Source organism: Cervus elaphus, chromosome 20, assembly GCF_910594005.1.
Source record: "Cervus elaphus chromosome 20, mCerEla1.1, whole genome shotgun sequence".
NCBI classification, from domain to species: Eukaryota; Metazoa; Chordata; class Mammalia; order Artiodactyla; family Cervidae; genus Cervus; species Cervus elaphus.
Genome location: NC_057834.1, coordinates 73,697,270 through 73,714,673, shown reverse-complemented (window position 1 = coordinate 73,714,673; position 17,404 = coordinate 73,697,270). Strand labels below are relative to the sequence as shown.

The 17,404-nt window shown below is 49.7% G+C and overlaps 1 protein-coding gene across 5 annotated transcripts; it reads right to left on the bottom strand.

The window, feature by feature from the left end:
- Window positions 1–2,876: 2,876 nt before the first annotated feature.
- On the bottom strand, window positions 2,877–14,472 carry GFI1 (growth factor independent 1 transcriptional repressor). 5 transcript variants are annotated; one of them, XM_043878190.1, is made up of 7 exons: window positions 14,273–14,472; window positions 10,887–11,097; window positions 10,393–10,575; window positions 8,067–8,548; window positions 7,807–7,944; window positions 6,602–6,767; window positions 2,877–4,224 (listed from the first exon to the last, which is right to left on the bottom strand). In XM_043878190.1, exons 2-7 carry the CDS (start codon window positions 10,999–11,001, stop codon window positions 4,046–4,048), a joined length of 1,263 nt encoding a protein of 420 aa, XP_043734125.1. In that variant the 5' UTR covers window positions 11,002–11,097; window positions 14,273–14,472; the 3' UTR covers window positions 2,877–4,045. The 5 variants fall into 5 exon arrangements, with proteins under 5 accessions (XP_043734125.1, XP_043734122.1, XP_043734124.1 ...); XM_043878187.1 differs by lacking the exon at window positions 14,273–14,472 and adding an exon at window positions 13,509–13,833; XM_043878189.1 differs by lacking the exon at window positions 14,273–14,472 and adding an exon at window positions 12,015–12,112.
- Between the last annotated feature and the right edge of the window lie 2,932 nt (window positions 14,473–17,404).

The following is a 17,404-nucleotide window of genomic DNA, read 5'->3' as shown; positions in this document are numbered from 1 at the left end:
ATGTTTATTGTATTAGACTCTTTTAATTTCCCACGCGATTGAAATGTTTTATTTAAAAAGTGAATAACTTTGAAATAAAACTTCAGAAGACTTTATCGTAATGACTGATAAAATTCCTAATAAATGATTTCAATAGAACTTAACCATAAAATGTCAAATTCTCATTGTTAAACATAAATATTTCTATTTTAAGCAAATATGTGTCCATATTATCAATCAATAAATAAAAGCGCTATGTAGACATAAACTGATCACAGGATAAAAAAATACATAAATATATACACACATGTGGGTAGACTGAAAATGAGCACTAAAAAATTAACAAACTTTTAAGTGAGAAGAGTTTGAGATGATATTCCTTTTAAAAAAAAAACTCAATGAATGAAATGTTGAGTTATTACATATGCAACTGAGAAATTTTTACTTCAGAAATAATATAGCAGGAGAGATTTAAATAGTGCTCTAGAAATGCACAGAAAAAGCAATCAAGTCATTTGGCCTTACTCTGAATTCATTTCTTTCTGTTAAATGATCAGGTTAAACAGGCACACGACAAAATGAACAGGTCAAATCACTATCGACACTTAAACCGGGAAAAAAAAAAAATCACTCTCAACACCCAGTTTTCAAGGGCAATGGCAGTTAAGAACCCACCCAGAGTGATACTTTCCTATGCCTTTAATTAAGGTGGGGCTTTGAAAACTCAATTGTTCCATTTGTGTTTCAAATCAATCAGATGAAATTCACCTTTTACATGGCCTGAATCCTGATAGCTCAGCACACCTGATAGGTAATTTAATCATCTCTGGTGTAGATGAACGCAAACTCAAATTAGCTACTGAAAGAGTTGGTCTTCTCTGAGATAGCTGTGCTTTTCCACTTTTATGCAAGAGCTGAGCTTCACCAACTGGCTAGCTGGAGGTGTTATTAAAAATTTAGTGAAAGAAACAAAGGTGTGCTCTGGTGTCTCTTGTTACCCTTTCTACTGTTACTCCCGCGGACAAAAGGCAGAGGGCCTGCTTCATGAATAATGTGACATGGAATATTCACAATCTATTTTTAATGGAGTCAAGTAATAACATTAAGAGAGATATTTGCAATCTTCAAATTTCACACAGTAACAGGCACAGTAATTTGTTTTGATTCTGAACTGAGGATATTAAGATATGTTTTTTCCCCAAAAAATGCATACTATTAACATCAAAATTAAAATTCCACATTTATTGCATATAGATTACAAAAATGGACCAAAGTTCTAAAAGTCATAATGAGAGCGCAGGACAGAGCAGTTCACTAGATTTCAATCAGTTCTACTTACCCCACAATGTAGCTTCTTTACTTTTCAAACCAAGTTAGAAATTATCAACCAGTGTGCACCGTGAATCCTGTGAGAAGATCATTCTGTGATCTTTATTCACTGGGAACCTTGCTTCCCAGGACACTAGAAGGAGGTTCCTGGATGCTGCAGCTGTTCATCCAACAGTTCTCGAAAATTATCTTAAACTGTCTTATAGAGTGTACATGTTTCAATTCTGAATCAGAGTAAACTGACATGAAAAGATAAGAGTCTTGAAAACCAAGTAAGGATAGCCAAGCACCGAGATTTGGAGAGACCAGAGAAAACTATGGTCAAAACCCCCCTTACTCTCCAAGCCAGAGAGAGTCCTACGTGTTCTATTTGCTTCTCTGGCCCTCAAGCGATTTCTCTTCCCTTTCTGCTGGAGAGAGCAGAGCAGCCAGGATGAAGCAGGACTTTATTTTCTCTGCTTATTCACTTAAACCACCTCAGCAAATATTGATTGATCTCCTACTATGTACCAGGCACTGTTCTGGGAGCTGAAGATTCGGCACTGACCAAATATACAAAGCTCCACAGGACATTGTGTTCACTGCTGAATCCCCAACACCTAGAAGAGTGCCAGGCACATACCAATATTGGTGAAACTGATTTGAACGGAAATGGGACAATCTGCTGACAGTCACCGGGGGCTGTGCACGATCTTGACCAAGTATTAGAAAGAGTACAGGTAGTTGGGATTTAGGCTAGAAGCTTATTCTGGGTTCATTCTTTTCAAGGACTGATCTATGCCAGAAATTCTCACAGGTGGGAGAGAGCCAGAAATAACCCAGATCCCAATTTTACTGCCTCTCATCAGTCTTCAGATTTATAACTTGTTTTAGGTGAGGTAGCTAATCAATCTCAGATACTTCTTTCCCTCCAGTCTCCAGAGAAGTAGTCAGGTTTGGACTGTGATGACGGAATCATATCTTCATTATTATGGTGAAGGAAATCAGTATCTGGAAAGTCAAATGATTTGTCCAAGTCACCCGGTATGCTGGTGACAGGGTCGTGACTGACTCAATCTCTAGACCTAAGGTTCCTAATGTCTTTATTTATCAGGAGGCCTTCTGGCCTGTTTAAAAAAAAAAAAAAAAAAATCCTGAAACTCTCAGAATAAAGAGCCCAAAAACATGTAGGGAAGATCCCCTGGAGAAGGAAATGGCAACCCACTCCAGTATTCTTGCCAGGAAAACCCCATGGACAGAGGAGCCTGGTGGGCTACAATCCATGGGGTTGCAAAGATGCAGACACGACTGAGTGACTGAGCACATTTATGTGGGATATCAGGGACTTGGCAAGGTAGCAGCTTACTTTTGTAACCCTAGCTTTTCTGTTAAGAAAGAAGGTGCTCAGGCACAGAATGAAAGAAAAAAAAGAAGAAACACATGAAAACCAGAGCTATTGGATTTTGCTCTCTTCTGGATGTTGTCTTATCTGCTTTGTACTTAATTCCAGTGTCCTGCAGTGCCAACTCCCCATGCAGACCAAAACAAAGGTCTTTCCCAAATTCCTTGCCTAAATGAAAAGCAATATGTAAGAGTCGTAATACTTTATTAACTTAAAACATCACTCTAATAAATATGTATTAACAAACATAATACACTCCAGAAGATTTAAAAACATTTACATCAAAGTAAAAATATCATTTTTTTCCCTCTGTGGTACACATGGAGGGTTCAAAAGAGTTGAAGACAGAGCCTTCATTCCCACATGCCTGCTAGCTTAGACATCTTAAAAATACCAGCTTAACAATAAAAAAAAACTTAATTTAGATGTGAATCTTTGAAGTATCTATTCAGCTATTTTTGGTGTATGTTTGATAAAATCCGAATGACCTGAAGGAAAGTTTCAAGATCCTGTTTTATCTTCTCAGAATTCCTTTGTGGGGAAGAACAGACCCAGCTACTTGGAGATGCAGGTCAGGGACAGAGGCTGAGACTTTACTCTCTGGCTCACCAGTATCTAGCATAGTGCGTGATACCATGGTAACTGGTGGTCAAAAGACATTCGCTGAGTGGTGACAGTCTTGTCCATTCTTCTGAAGAAGCCTTCGCAAGTCTCCTGGAGGGAGAACCTTGAATGTCTTCTCACCAAGCCCACTTTCCTTCTGCTTCTTTTTGGGTAGGCTCTACAGTGCCATTTTGTAATTTCAAAAGTATGAAATTCCCTTCCCAAATCAGTTTCTGAACCAATTTTCAAATGCAAGAAACAATTCCTCCAAGCTTTATAGGCAGCACCCAACAAAAAGGGGTCAAAAAACTCCCCAGAAGGAAAAAAATAACACTCATTCTCCATTCCAGATAAAAACATTAATATGTGTCTATCTTGTGAGAGATGATTCCTCCTCTTCCACACAAGTATCTGGGGTCAGACAAGAAGAGAAGGGAAGAAACCCAAGGAACTTTCTATCTGTGGAACAGGTCTGGGTATGGGAAGGACTATCAGGCCGAAGATTTCAGCTGATTTCTTTTCCACCTGGAGTCTTCAGGTGTAGAGAAGCCTATCTGGCGAGTCCTCTGCCCAGGGAGTCATTCGGGTACCCCTCCAGGCTGGACTTTGAAAAGGTAACATCCCCTCTGGCAGTTCCAGCGAGGAAAGGGAAAAGGTCTCACCCCAGAGAGATCTGCGGAAGTGGCTGGTGGCAAGTGGGGAGGCTGCCCTCCGTAGTGTTGTGTAACTGCACACGCCAATGAGGCGCGGTGCTCACTTGAGCCCATGCTGCGTCTCCCGGTGCCGCCTGAGGTCCACCTTCCTCTGGAAGCCTTTTCCACACAGGTCGCAGCCAAAGGGCTTGAAGCCTGTGTGCTTGCGGCTGTGGGTGATGAGGTTGGAGCTCTGGCTGAATGCCTTGCCACACACCTGGCACTTGTGGGGCTTCTCGCCTACAGGGATGGAAGGGAGAGGGGGAAACAGGAGTCCATGATAAAGCTAGCGGGGACTCACAGTGACCCACGGGATCTTGGCAGCAGCTGGCTACACCACAGTCTAAGGCCTTTGAGCAGTTTGGAAGGTGAGGTGTGTGGCAATGCAAGGCCGGGGAGGCCATAGGTGCACCAGGTGGAAGGCAGACTTTCTGCATGGGGGTTCCCAGCCAGAGGCCTCAAACCGTTTCCTGCTAAACGGAAACAGCACAGGCCACGTGCCCTCCCCAGAATTGCAGCTGAATCCACCCTGGGAGAACACCCCCGACTTCAGAAGTAGAAAGCTCCCCACAGCAGATGTTCAGCACAAGGGCGGTGGGGGGGTGGGGTGGGGTGCAGTCTTTCAAACCATGTGACTCTGTTCTAATGGAGAGGAAGTTTTCAAATCTGAATTTCCAAGTCTGTGTTGGTCTGTGTGGACCAGTGAGGCTGCCTTCTTTCTTGCCCTTGGAGGACAACAGAATGTATCTGAAGGATGGGTATTTCTCAAAGTCTTATTTTTAAAAAAATCCACATCTGGGTCACAGTATTTCTTAAGGCAGCTGATCCTTTTCTATCTTGATTTTACGTTTTTTTTTAATGAGGCTAATCACAGGATTCTTTATATATCAACAGCTCCTTCACCATAGATTAATAAATAACAGATAGAAAAGTGTTCGTTTCCCCCCCTAATCCATGTGCTGTTTAACATTTGGAAAAGCAGTATGATGTTTTCAAATTGCCTCAGCATGGCATTATTGTCAGGTTTGGCCTTGGAAAACATGCAAAATAGATGAAGTTTGTTTTTGAGGAACTCTCTGTTTCTCTTGCTATACCCCTTTCTATCTTTGTGCTTCAGATTTCCTTGATAAGGAACCACTCATCAAAACTTATCCTATCCCTTTAGGGTCAAACAAATCTGAGAAACAAATTCTAGCTATAATGTAAATGTCTGATAAAGGCTTAATGTTTCACTCAGTCAAGATCCTAGTTGCATTTTGGTAAGTGTCTTGAATACCTTTACGCAAAAGGAGTGAGTTGCATGGAAATTTGAGGCAAGAGAACATGACTAAAGTAGGATATTTTTTCTGGGTTTTCTGATGGGGGCATCTACACTATCCAAGCATATTTAAAAACAGCAATGGTGACTGTTTGGAACACACTGCAAATTAAGTCAGTATTCATATTCTGAAATAAAATTCTGGCTCTCATGTAAATGTCTTGTTGATTATTAAAGAGAGTGCTCCTGGCATTAAAACTGCCACCTATACATAACCAAAATGTTAGAATCCAGGACTGGAAGCCAGAAGCATTCCACAGCCTGATGATTTACTTCCAGTCTGAACTTCGGCAAATCATTCCATCTCTCTGAGTTTCATGACGGTAAGAGCAGCTCCTTCTATTTTATGGGACAGCAGTAAGAATCAAATGAGGAGACAGATTCAAAAGCATTTGGTACATTATGAAGCATTATAATAAGTAAAGAATCATCATTATTATGACAAACTTGGCTTATATTTTAAAAAGGGCAATAAGTGAATAGAGGAGTTCTATATCCACCAATCCTTTTGACTTTGAAAACAGAATATAATAAACAGTGTTAGACAGCATAGACACTTGAGAGCAGACAGACCTGAATTTAAGTCCTGGATCTACCACTTGCTACCAATATGACTCTGAGAAAATACCTAACCCTTCTGTGCCTGACTTTATGTTTGTTCTTCTCTGAAATGGGGATAAGGAATAGTCTTCACCTCCCTGAGTTGTTGTGAGCATAAAATGAGATACTGCATTTTAAAAGTGCTTAGCTGAAAAAGCCTAGTAATATTTACCATTTTTTCCCCTTGCTCAATCAGAATAAGCTGTCAGACTCCTAAAAATGCAGCCAAGAGGTCACACATAAGACCCTTCCCCCTGAAAAGGTGGTAGCCCTAGAGAAAATCTCCATCTCCAGGTAAACATTTAGAGCAACGCTCTGAAAGGACCTGGAGCTTCATATTTCACCTACAGCAGAAAGAAGTTGGAGCAGCTGCTAACCTAGAGGAAAATATTCTTTGCAAGGATAGAAAGCTTGCAGCTGACCTGCTGAGTGGTTCTTTAGATAGAACCCCAAATCAAAGACTCTGTGGGGAACCATGTATGTAAATGAACCTGAGAGAGTCTGCCTTCTCAGTTTTCTTTAACACACTGCACCGATTAACTCCATCTGGGAGGTCCCACCTACCACCATTCTCTGCAAGAATATCACAGAGGAGGTGAATTATCTTGGCCTCAGGGAGAAACACTTGGACCCCCACCGCCCTCCCCCCATTTCCCACCCCTCACCAGGTGTTTCCTACAAGCAAGGGCCTTCGCTCACCAGTGTGGATGAAGGTGTGTTTCTTCATGTCTGACTTCTGATGGAACCTCTTGCCACAGTACTGACAGGGGTAGGGCCGGGTGTCTGAGTGGATGAGCAGATGTGTGGACAGCGTAGATGACCTCTTGAAGCTCTTGCCACAGATCTTACAGTCAAAGCTCCGTTCCTGCAGGGAGAAAGACGTGGCACTCCTATTGCAATCGTCTAGGCTGCCATTCTCCTCATCACCAACTGACCCTGAAATCCCCCAAACCAGGACTGTCCCCTCCTTCAGACTCTCCATCCACATAGGGTGCTCCATTATCCTCTCTCCTCCCAGTTTATTTCCAGCCTCCACCCTTCCCACTCTTATCTTTTACCCCTTTAACATTTTTTCGACCCAAACACTTTTCAGCCACAACCTTCCACACCCCTTGGCAAAACCGTATCCACACCCTGCTTTTTTGACACCCATTTACAAACACTTCTCCACCCTCCTCAACAGGAGGCTTAGACCTCAATCTCTTGAGATGCTCCTCCCCCACCCCATCCCCACCCAGTGTGGGTGTTGAAGGAGACAGAAGAATACTTTTGAGCAAATGAGTCTGTAAATAAGCATTCTGCTGTCATCGTTACTTGTGTACTTATTTGGGTATCTACCCTCTCTCAGCTAAAGCGTAATCTCTGTGAGGGTATCCTGTCAGGAAGCTGGTGTGCTACTGGATTCTCAAGGACCTAGTATCTGGAAGTTGAGCAACAAGTATTTACAAATGAATAAATGAAAGAATAGCGGGACAAATACTGGATGCTCTAAATGAGCTGAGATTCCTCCTTTTCAATCCGGAGAGGTCAAGACAGGTTAAGTATCAGCCATATGGTGAAAAGAAAGAGGCCAAGAAACAGAGCTAACAAATTTGACATATCAGCCGCAAGAGTGCATACAAGCCTTCCTCAGACCCAAAGTAATGATCAAGATCACTTTCTGGAGTCTCACAAACAATGTGACACCGAACTCCAGGGCTGCCTCGAGGCCGGCAACCCCCGACGTCTCTCGCCTCGCCTACGTCTGAGCCAGGGGACGTGGCAGAGAGGACTGGGGGCAGCCGGGGTAAGTCCAAGGCGAAAGCTGCCAGGCGGAGAGCATCCGGTGTCGCGCAGAGAAGCAGGAGGTCCCCGAACGCGAAAACCTGAGCAGGGCGGCGCGCGGCCGCTCGCCCCGCGCTTACCTGCGAGTGCACGGCTTTGTGCTGCTCCAGGCTCACCGCGTGCCCGAAGGTCTTGCCGCAAATCTCGCACGCAAAGGGTCTCGTGCCGCTGTGGGACCTGCGCACGTGCACTTCGAGCCCGTGCGGTGTGGAGAACACCTGAGGCGGGTGGGGCCGGGGAGAGGGCCGCTGAGAGGGGCCGAGGGGCGCGGACGCCGGCTGGGCGCGGGCCGGGGGGCGCGGGCGCGGGGCCGGTCAAGCCAGGCGCGCGGGAGCCTCACCTTGCTGCACTTGATGCACTTGTAGGAGCCGCCGCCCAGCAGCAGGCGGGTGCATAGCAGCTCCGACTCCACCTTGACGCCTGTGCCTTTGTCACCGTGCAGCCCGTGGCCGCGCTCCGGGTACAGTCCGCCGGTGGCCGGCCGCTCGTACAGTCCTGCCGCCGCGGGCCCGAAGTCGCCGAAGAGCCCCAGGCCCGCGCCGCCGGCAGTTCCGCCTCCTGCGCTGCCTCCCCCGGGCGCCCCGGCCCCCGCGCCGCCCGCAGCTCGCTCCGGGCCGTACAGCGCCGCGGGATGGCCTGGCTCCGGGGCGCGCTCGCAGAAGAGGCCCAGGCCGGCGCCACGCTCCAGGGCCGCGCACGGCCGGTAGCTCTGCACCAGGTGCCGCAGATCGGAACTCGCCAGGCCGCTCCACGAGTACGGCTTGAAGGGCAGAGGGAAGGGCTGAGCTTCGTCCAGCGACGGGCACGCCGACTTCTCCGAGGCTGTGGAGGCACAAGAGGGCGTCGGGTCAGGTCAACCAGTCGGTGTGTCTATGGAACTGCCAGGCACCCATCCCTGGGGCAGCACTCGGGGCGCCGGGCCTTGCGCTGGGTGCCAGGGACGCCTCCAGGCTCAAACCCTGGCCGGGTCCCTGGGGCCTCCGAGAACCACTGGAGGCGGCAAGGCAGCACATAGAAACTTAAAATGACATCGGGCGAGGATTTTCTGTGCCAGGACAGCCGAAGCGCATGACGTTAACAGGGTCTTTTTAGACTGGACCGGCACATCTGGCGGCCCCGTAGAGAAGGGCGCGCCACGCTTTACAAACGTTCGGAGCAGAGCCGAGCTGTGCCGGAGGAGAAAGCGGCCACTGTTCCGGACCTGGACGAGCCTGCGGGCAGAGGGCCCAGCGCCGGCGCTCTCCCGGCCCCTACGTGTTCCCACTGCGTCTTTTTTCTTTTCTGGGATCTATAAGGAGGGAGGGAGACGAGGACCAATAAAATATGGCCCGACCTATCCGAGACATTTGTGTCTGGGGGAAAAAAAAAACAACGGGAAGGTGTTAGCACTTCTCAACGTTATTAAATATACAGTATTAGCAGGTAGCGAAGAGGCAGCGGGAAGTGGGTTTGGGGCTTGATCTGTTTGCCAAAATACTCCCCGTTCCCATTCATATCATAGTTTGACAGGGGACAAAAAAGAAAACAAAACACGAATTTCTTAGAGAATAATTTAGAATTGAAGGTTTAGCCACCACCTGCAAGGCGAACAACTTGTCGAATTAGAGGCCTTCTGCACCCCCACCCCTGAGAATTTTGCTAAAACCAGCTACTAACATACACTTTCCCCTAAGTGCACACGGATTTACAGATCTGTTCACAGACACTGCAGTTCTGTGAACAGATCCAGCTCAGGCTAGCCACTTCAGTGAGAAGTGGCTTCTCACTTCATTTCCGTCGGAGATTCCGGCGGCGCCCAGTCCTTGAGGGGTGGTGTCCAGCACAGCCAAGAAGGACCCTCCGGTGGCCTGTTCCCAGACGCCCTCACTTAGCCAGGTCCACACACCGAGTGTGGGATGGGGTTGGGGGTATCTTTTAAAACTGGTAAATGAAATCTGGAAATAACCGGTCCTTAGCAGTATCCCGGTCCTGCGCTCTCCATGCCCCTCCGCCGGAACAGGAGACTCACCCCCACCCAACGTGCAAGTCACTCAGTTTGCGCGAAACTCGATTGCTGGCTGGAAATGAAACCAACAAGCACTGGTCCCCAACGCCGGGCCAACCCGGCAGAACGAAAAATAAAATAGGCCCCCAATCTGCGCCTGCGAAGACCTAGCGAGGGACCCAGATTTTTGTCCGGCTTGGGGCCCCATATCTGCCAGGCCCAACGCCGCGGAAACGAGCTTAATTTTTAAAGGCAACGACACTTCTTTATTCACTGACTGCCCAGGTCTCTGCTTGAGACCCGGGGAGGGGTCTGTATTCTGGAATCCTGGCTCTTTGTAAACAATCACCTCTGGTCAGAAAACGAAATGTCAACATTGCTGCCCAAAGAAACTACTCATTTATTTTCTTTCGCTCATTGGCCCCGTGCCAATGAATGTTAGGGATGAACAGCCCAGGTTCCGCCGACTAGGATCCAAGCAACCGACCCCCGCGAGCAGGCTGACGCTGTCCTAGAGAAGCCAATGCCTCGCCTCGGGAACCAAGAACAAATCCCCCCTCTCGAAAAGATTCTCCGCAACCAATTTGGCACGTCTGTGCCCAAAGCCGAGCGGGTTCATTCCTCAGCGCGGGGTCCCTGCCCCCGCCTCCCTCCCCGGGCCCCGGAGCCCCCAAGTCCCTACCTGGAGACACAGAAGGCGACGGAGGCCTCCAAAAGTCTTCAAACTCCGAGCTCCGATCGCACACGCTGCCCTCACAGCTGCCAGGGGACGCGGAGGCTCTGTCGGGGGCTTCGGTCAGCTGAGACTCGGGGGACACACGGCCCCGGAGCTCCGCCTTCGCCCCGCCTGTGCTCGAGATGCCGTCTGCGGAAAGGAGGCCGGATAGGGGCTCAGGTTGGTTCCGATGGTTCTGAAGTGCGTCCCCCCAGACGGTGGCACCTGGGCTCTCTCGGCTCTCCCCAGACCTGGCCTGAACCCTCCCGGATCCAAGGGCGAGAGCAGGGAGGCCTTGGCAATCTAGGCGACGAGCCCGAAAGGAACCCAAACGGTTGGTAACAAGAAAAGGCAGCAAAGGGGCTTCAGAACCCTTCCCCCGGTTCCTGGGGGATGGCGTGGCAGGACGCAGAATCTACGGCCCCGGGAGCAGCCCCTCCCGGCCCGCGCCCGCCCCGCACCTGCTCCGCCTGGCGCCAGTACATTCTCCAGGCGGAGGGAATAGTCAGGTCCCGGGGAGCGCGGCTGGTGGTAACTGTGAGCTTTTTTGCTCTTAACCAGGAACGAACGAGGCATGGTGGTCGGGCGCGCTCCCCGCTCCTCTCCAAGGGTCGCTGGAGCCGCCGTCAGCCCACCTTCACCCGAGTTCGTCAGCCCCAGTCAGGCGGAGACCTGCGAGAGGAGAACAGGGTGGAAACGCGCGGGTCAGCACACTCCGGGGCCCCGGGACTGGGCAGCGGAGCCGAGAGCGTTCGGGCAGGGAGGAGGGAGGACGGAGGGAGGGAGGAGAGAGGAAGGCCCCCGGGAGGAGGGGCTTGGCCTCGCTGCGCCGCGCTCACCAGGTGGCACTTGGACAGGTGGCTCGAGCCCGCCGCTGCTGCCGCCGTAGCTCTACCCGTCTCCGGGCTCCGACTCAGGCCTCTTCCTTCTGCCCTGCCCACGCCCCTCGGCCCCTCCCCTTCCCTAGCAAAACTCATTGTGGTATCACCCTCTCGGAGAGCTGAAGTCCCCAGCGGGCCAGTTACCCCAACTGGATCACACACTGCCTATATGGATCTGCTTTCTGTCTGGGGAGAAAGGCGTAGACGCGCCAATCAATTTAGGGAGGCGGGGAGGGGAATGTGTAGACGGTCGCGAACCCGGTTGGGTCAAAGAGCCAAGCCTCCAAGAGCAGGCTCACAGACTAGTGAAAAGGGGTCTGGGGCTAGAGGGCTCTGGCTGGCTGAGAGGCGAGGTCGGGGGAACTGCAACAGAAGGACTAGGTTGAGAAGCAAAGGCCGGAGAAAGAAGGCAGGAAGGTAGGGAAGCAGGTGGCAGAGGACCAAGCAAGGTCCCGGGAAAAACTCGCTTCCCGGTGATCTTGAACGTCCTTGACTTGTGCCCCCACGCAGGGAAAAAGTGGCGACGCGGGTGCGCAGAGAAGAATCAGGTATCCGGGCAAGACACACTGGAGCATGGAGACCTAACAAAGTCTCGGGGAAGCACTTTCCATTCTGCTCACCAGAAACCTCGCCCTAGGGAAAGTCCAGCCGGATTCGTGCGCGACGGCTGGGAAACGCACGGTGTCCGGGAGTCCGCGGAGAACCCACCTTTTAGAGCAGGCGGGGAGAGCGCAGGCTGCTCTGGCAGCAGCAGGAGAGCCGGGGTCCGGGCTCGCGGGCCTGGGAGGGAGTTCGTGCCCGCTACTCCGCTCTCATTAACCCCCACAATCAGTTCACCTAATCCCGGGGTCGAAACCTGAGCCCGACGGGGAGGCGGGGCAGCGCCTACCGTTCTTGCCCGGGGCTCACTCCGGGGGCGGGGCTAGGAGGGCTAGGAGGTCCGGGGAAAAAGAACGTGCCTTTCTCTCTGGGTGAAGGCGATGGGGGCCGGGTTCAAGTGCGAGCCGTAGGCTCTTCGGGCACGGCAGCTCTCGGTGGCCTTGGTTAGTTCAGACACAAGGGCGCTGGGGATCCCGGGCTGGGACAGGGCTCGTCTTTGGGCTTTGCCCGGTTTATTCTGCCAGCCTAGGAGTCATGCGGCTCCCGGGGCAAGACAAGGGACAGGGTCTAAAGTCAGCCGGAGGGCGCTCCGGAATCAAGACGGGTTCTCGCTCCACGCCCCCACCATGTCCCCTTCCCCGGATGAGGAATAGGATAGGCTTGAGAGAAAAAGACCGCTAGGAAGTGTAGCTGAGTCCCAAGGGATGTTTCCCGTGTCCTAAACGCCAGAAGGCCCCTAGGGGTGAGGGTGCCGCCCGCCCGTTGTCCCGGCCAGCCCATAGGATCGGGGCTTCAGGAGGCTTCGGGGTGCTCGGCTGCCCTAGGGCGAACGACTGTCAGTTCAGTTTTCTCTGAGCCCCGGCGTGAGCCGCTCCGTCGGTTGTCTACTTAGATACCACAAAACCAAAAATCAATTCCTTAAACAGCTATGAAACTCGGAGGAAAAGGAAAAAGAGGGTGAAAATGTCCCGAGGGGCCCTGCTGCGGCTCGGGGCGGAGCGGGACGGGGGTGGGGCGGGGATGAAGGGGGTGAACTGTCCCCACCGCCGCCGAGTCTGGACTGGCTGGAACAGCGCGGGATCAGGCAGGCACGCAAGCAACCTCCCGACTCGGGCCACAGCCGCGCGCCTCTCAGCCTGTCAGGCTCCGTGCGTTCCCGGGAGGGTGGAGTGGGTAGAGCGGTCGTAGGACCAAGGGCTGATCGCGTGGGAAGGCGACCTCTCGCAGCAGCTGGCGGCCGAGGGGCGGGGCGGTCCCCTCGGCGCACGCGGGCCGACCGAGACTCTTCGCAGCCAGGGCCTGGGATGGCGGGAGCTGTTGAGCTCAGCTGCCGCCGTCTCCCAACCAAATGTTTCCTTCCCTGTGGATCCCGCTCCCTCGCAGAACCACCATCAAACTGCCTGGCGTGCGTCCTCTAAACCAGATCCCCAGCCCCTCCGTATGGGTCGCGCGGGGACCAAGAGGATACAGCCCTTTTGGTTCCCAAGCTGCTGCCGGCCTCGTGTGGGAACCCGGTAGCGCCCTCCGGGCTTCCCCGCAGCGCCAGCGCCGTGCCAGTTCCCGCGAACGCCCCCGCCAGGGAGGGAGGCGCAGCGGACCTACCTGAGGGGTCAGGGCGCGGGCACAGCGCTCCGAGAGTTTTCAAACTGAGTTGCTTTCGGGAGAGACCGCGCTGTCTCTCTTTCTCTCTTTTTTTAAATCTCCTTCCGAGCTCAGCCCCCAAACCACAAGCTTCACTTCCTGAGCGTTAAGGAGCAGCTCGCTTAGCCCAGTCAGACCTGCCTCCCCCGCCACCCCCAAGCCCCAGTCGGGCGGCAGGGCGCGCTCCTCCTTTGCGCAAGGGTGTATAGGAGGTGGACACGGGGCCCGGCCTTCCTACTGCCCTCCCCCGCGGCCCTCTCCGTTTTTTGTTTTTTTTTTCTCTGTGGGACGGCAGGAGATGGGGAGACCCAGAGGGCCCAAACACCCGGGCACTAGAAATGACTCGAAAGAAAAAGAACTATTCTTGGCTCCTGGGAGACTTCCGCAGCGAGAAGAAGTCACAGATTCAGGACACAGATTGATTGGAGCGCCGGGGGTGGTAGCGCCCAGCTCCGAGGAGGCTTCCCCACCCATCTGGTCCGGGACACTCCCCCCCACCCCGACCAACCACCACACACACACACACACACACACACCCAACACCGCCGCCTGCTTGGGCTACGCCGCCCCCGGGTCGGGGCCGTGAATCACCCGCCCGCGGTGCCGCCGGCCTGGAGCCCGGCGAGTGGCCGCGGCGTCGGCAGAGCGAAACCTGCCCCGCAGACCCGAAATAGCTTGTTGTGGAAACACTTCGGGATAAATACGCCCAACAAGGCTGAAAATACCTTGACACCCAATCCCAGAGGTTTGCTCATTTCCCTTCGGATTTAGGTAATGGTTAAATTTGGAAGAGGTGGGCGAGCGCCGAGCCCCCGGCCTAAAGGGTGCAGGCGGCGCGTCCCGCGGGCGCCCGACTGGGCTGGCGGGCGCGCCCTCCCCACGCCGCGCTCCTCTGAGCTGGGCAGGGTCTGCTCTGCCGGCGGCTAATTTCCGGTGGTCGGAGCTGCAAAATTAAAGGCCGCGCGGGAGGGAGCGCGCGGGGGCAGCGACGGCGGCTGCTCGGCTGACCCCGCCCTGCCGGGACAAGCCAGGGAGAGCCGTACCCCAGGCGCGGGCTCCGTCGACGCTTAAGGTCAACCCAGGCACCTGGACTGGAGGGGAGCCGCAGGGCGCCATAAAAGCACCACCCTGCTGATTGTTGAAAAGTCAGTCTTCGCTGCGATTGTGTGTTCCACGAGGGCAGGCAGTGGATCTACAGCATTACATCCTGGCGGGAATGTCTGTGGACGGACTGACTGAATGAATTGTATTAATTAACTAATTAATTGTAGAAAAGGAAAGAATTAAAACCTCACCCATAAATAAATACAACCTCCAGTGCTAGACTGTATATGATGATCCAAAGAGTGTGGCCTGTGGTGTGTACTTAAAGCCTAAACCTTCCTAAGGGGGATTGATAGCCGTTATAATTACCTTGATTTCCTAAATGAATTGAGTTAATTTTGATCACTACTTTCTGCACAATAAATCTCCAGAGAAGAGATTGGTGTTCCTCAGTTATTGCACATAAACTTACTATTTTTTAGATTAATCCAAAGTTGTCATGGAAAAAAAGTCCTTAGAGAAGTTTTTAAAGTGATTTCTAATTTGCGTTGTAAATCTAAAGGTTTGTGGAAAGTATTTGGTTACTATTGCCATGCTTCAAGCATGCTTTAATAATTTAGACATTTTATACACCAGTGGCTGCACACCTACTATGTAACAGGTGTGGGACCATACACACATCTTAATTGTGTGACTAGCTGTCCTCCTTACACTACTGTTCATTTGCTTAACACACTTCCTTTATAAATACATGCAGAAGCGAGCAATCTTAATCAGAAGGACTACAAATATTGAATTAGCTGAAGGGAAAATCACGGTCATTTTGAAGTTTTTATTAGTGTACTTTGTCCTTGCCTAAGATATAAAAATCTTAAAGCAGTCAAAACACATCTTTCTTTTTTTCCTTCTATTTTATGCAACAGCAAAAAAAAAGACAAATTTTAATGATAAATGGGACCAAAGAAAACTTATTATCAACCAAGTTCTAGAGAAATGGCTGAACCATTTCCTTTGCACATTAGTAAGTTCAAAGTCAAAATTTCTTGAAAAGGCACTGTGATTAGTTAGTAATTTGGTTGAGTGATGCTGTTTAAAGTTTCAGAAAGCATGGCCGAGACTATGAAGGGAACAGATAATTACCTTAGAATAAATCCCTTTCATTCAGAGGAAATCTAGTCATCTTGCCTTTTTCTTTTTTGCCTTTCATAACCTCTAAGTTTGCAAAATAAAACTGGGACTGGGACAGGGGCCCCCAGAAAGGACCAGGTGGAGGGAGTTGGCACTGAATCCCCCTTTACATATTTTATGTTGTGAGCCATGTGGATGTATTACTAATTCAAATAAATAAATACACATTAAAAATATTCAACCATCTAGATCAGGCATCTCTCAGGTGTATAGTGTTAGAATATGATTCTCACACTTAGAGGGGGACAGAGGAGAAAGGTAAGAAGAGGGGCACCCAGAAAGGATAAGAAACTTGCCAAGGAGCAGCATAGAGCCAGGGCCAGAAATGATGATAGAATGAACCTGATTCCCACTCTTCCAAATTCCCTCTCATTCACTACTAAATGGAGAGTGAAGCAAGTAAGGTAACCCCTACCCTTGAAAGGTACACTTTTTTAGATCTAGGAAGAATGTGTCTCCCCAAACATTCTTTTGGAACTGGATAAAATAGTAAGCAGAATGTGGGGCGTAATTTTGTATAAACGCTTGTTTTCTCAAAAAAAGATGTTAAATATACTAATTTTGTCAGTAATTTACTAATTATTATTAAATAACAATAATAATATATCTACAGATGCCAAATGACCTTCTTCATATGGCAAACATTTCCGAGCTCTGGCCAGTGACCCATTTATTTCAAGCACCATCTCATAGATCAGAATTTCCCTTCAACAAAAGATTTGAGACATTTTTAGAAAGAAGATTGTAACAGGATATTACCAGTTTCTTGTTTAGTTTTTTTTTTTTTTTTTTTTCACAAAACTTTACAGTTACCATCTCTGTTCTGTTTGTGAGAGGCATAGGAAAATAGGTGATCCTGAAGCCTCAGAGGAGAGGTAATGCCTCCATTTCCAGCACACATTTCTGTGACATTTGCATCATTTTATCATCACAGCGATGCTATCAGGAGGGGAAAGAGTCTGGGCTTTTTGTAGATGGCCATTTGTCGTATCAATCTCTGTTGTGCTAGTTACTAGCCCTGTTACCTTGAACAATTTAGCTCAATTCTCCCAGCCTGTTTCTCATCTGCAAAGTCCAAGTACCTACCAACCTTGCAAGACCGTGGAGCAGTCCTCTGATTTCCACTCTTCACAGGTTCCTCTGAGTACCAAGAATGAAAGAATGCTCCCTGTGAAGGTGTCTTAGGTTTAACCTCCTTGTTCTGATTCAGTTTGCTCAACTTCAAGTAAGTGAACTTTGTGACAGCATGTTGCAGAGATTTGGATTTTTTAAAAAGCAAAGGTCAGGGAAAAAAATGAATCAAGTATCTATTTTCCTTTCTAGATAGCCTATGGATTTACTTGGGTGATGTTAAATGAATAATTAACTTATTTCAGAACTTAGTTTTCCCATATTTAAAGCAAGAAATGCCTCATATGTATCAAATACCATGAACTTTTGACTGAGGAGTAGATGTGGGAGAGATACTGAGAGTAAAATCAATGTTTAATACACAGAGTAAAAAGAAAAAAAAAAATCACAGGATGGAATTAGGCATGGGGCTCCTCTGTAAATCAGACAAGAGATTTTGTCTACAAAAAAGGTGATGCTTTATTTTTTAAATATATTTTTCATTATAAATTATA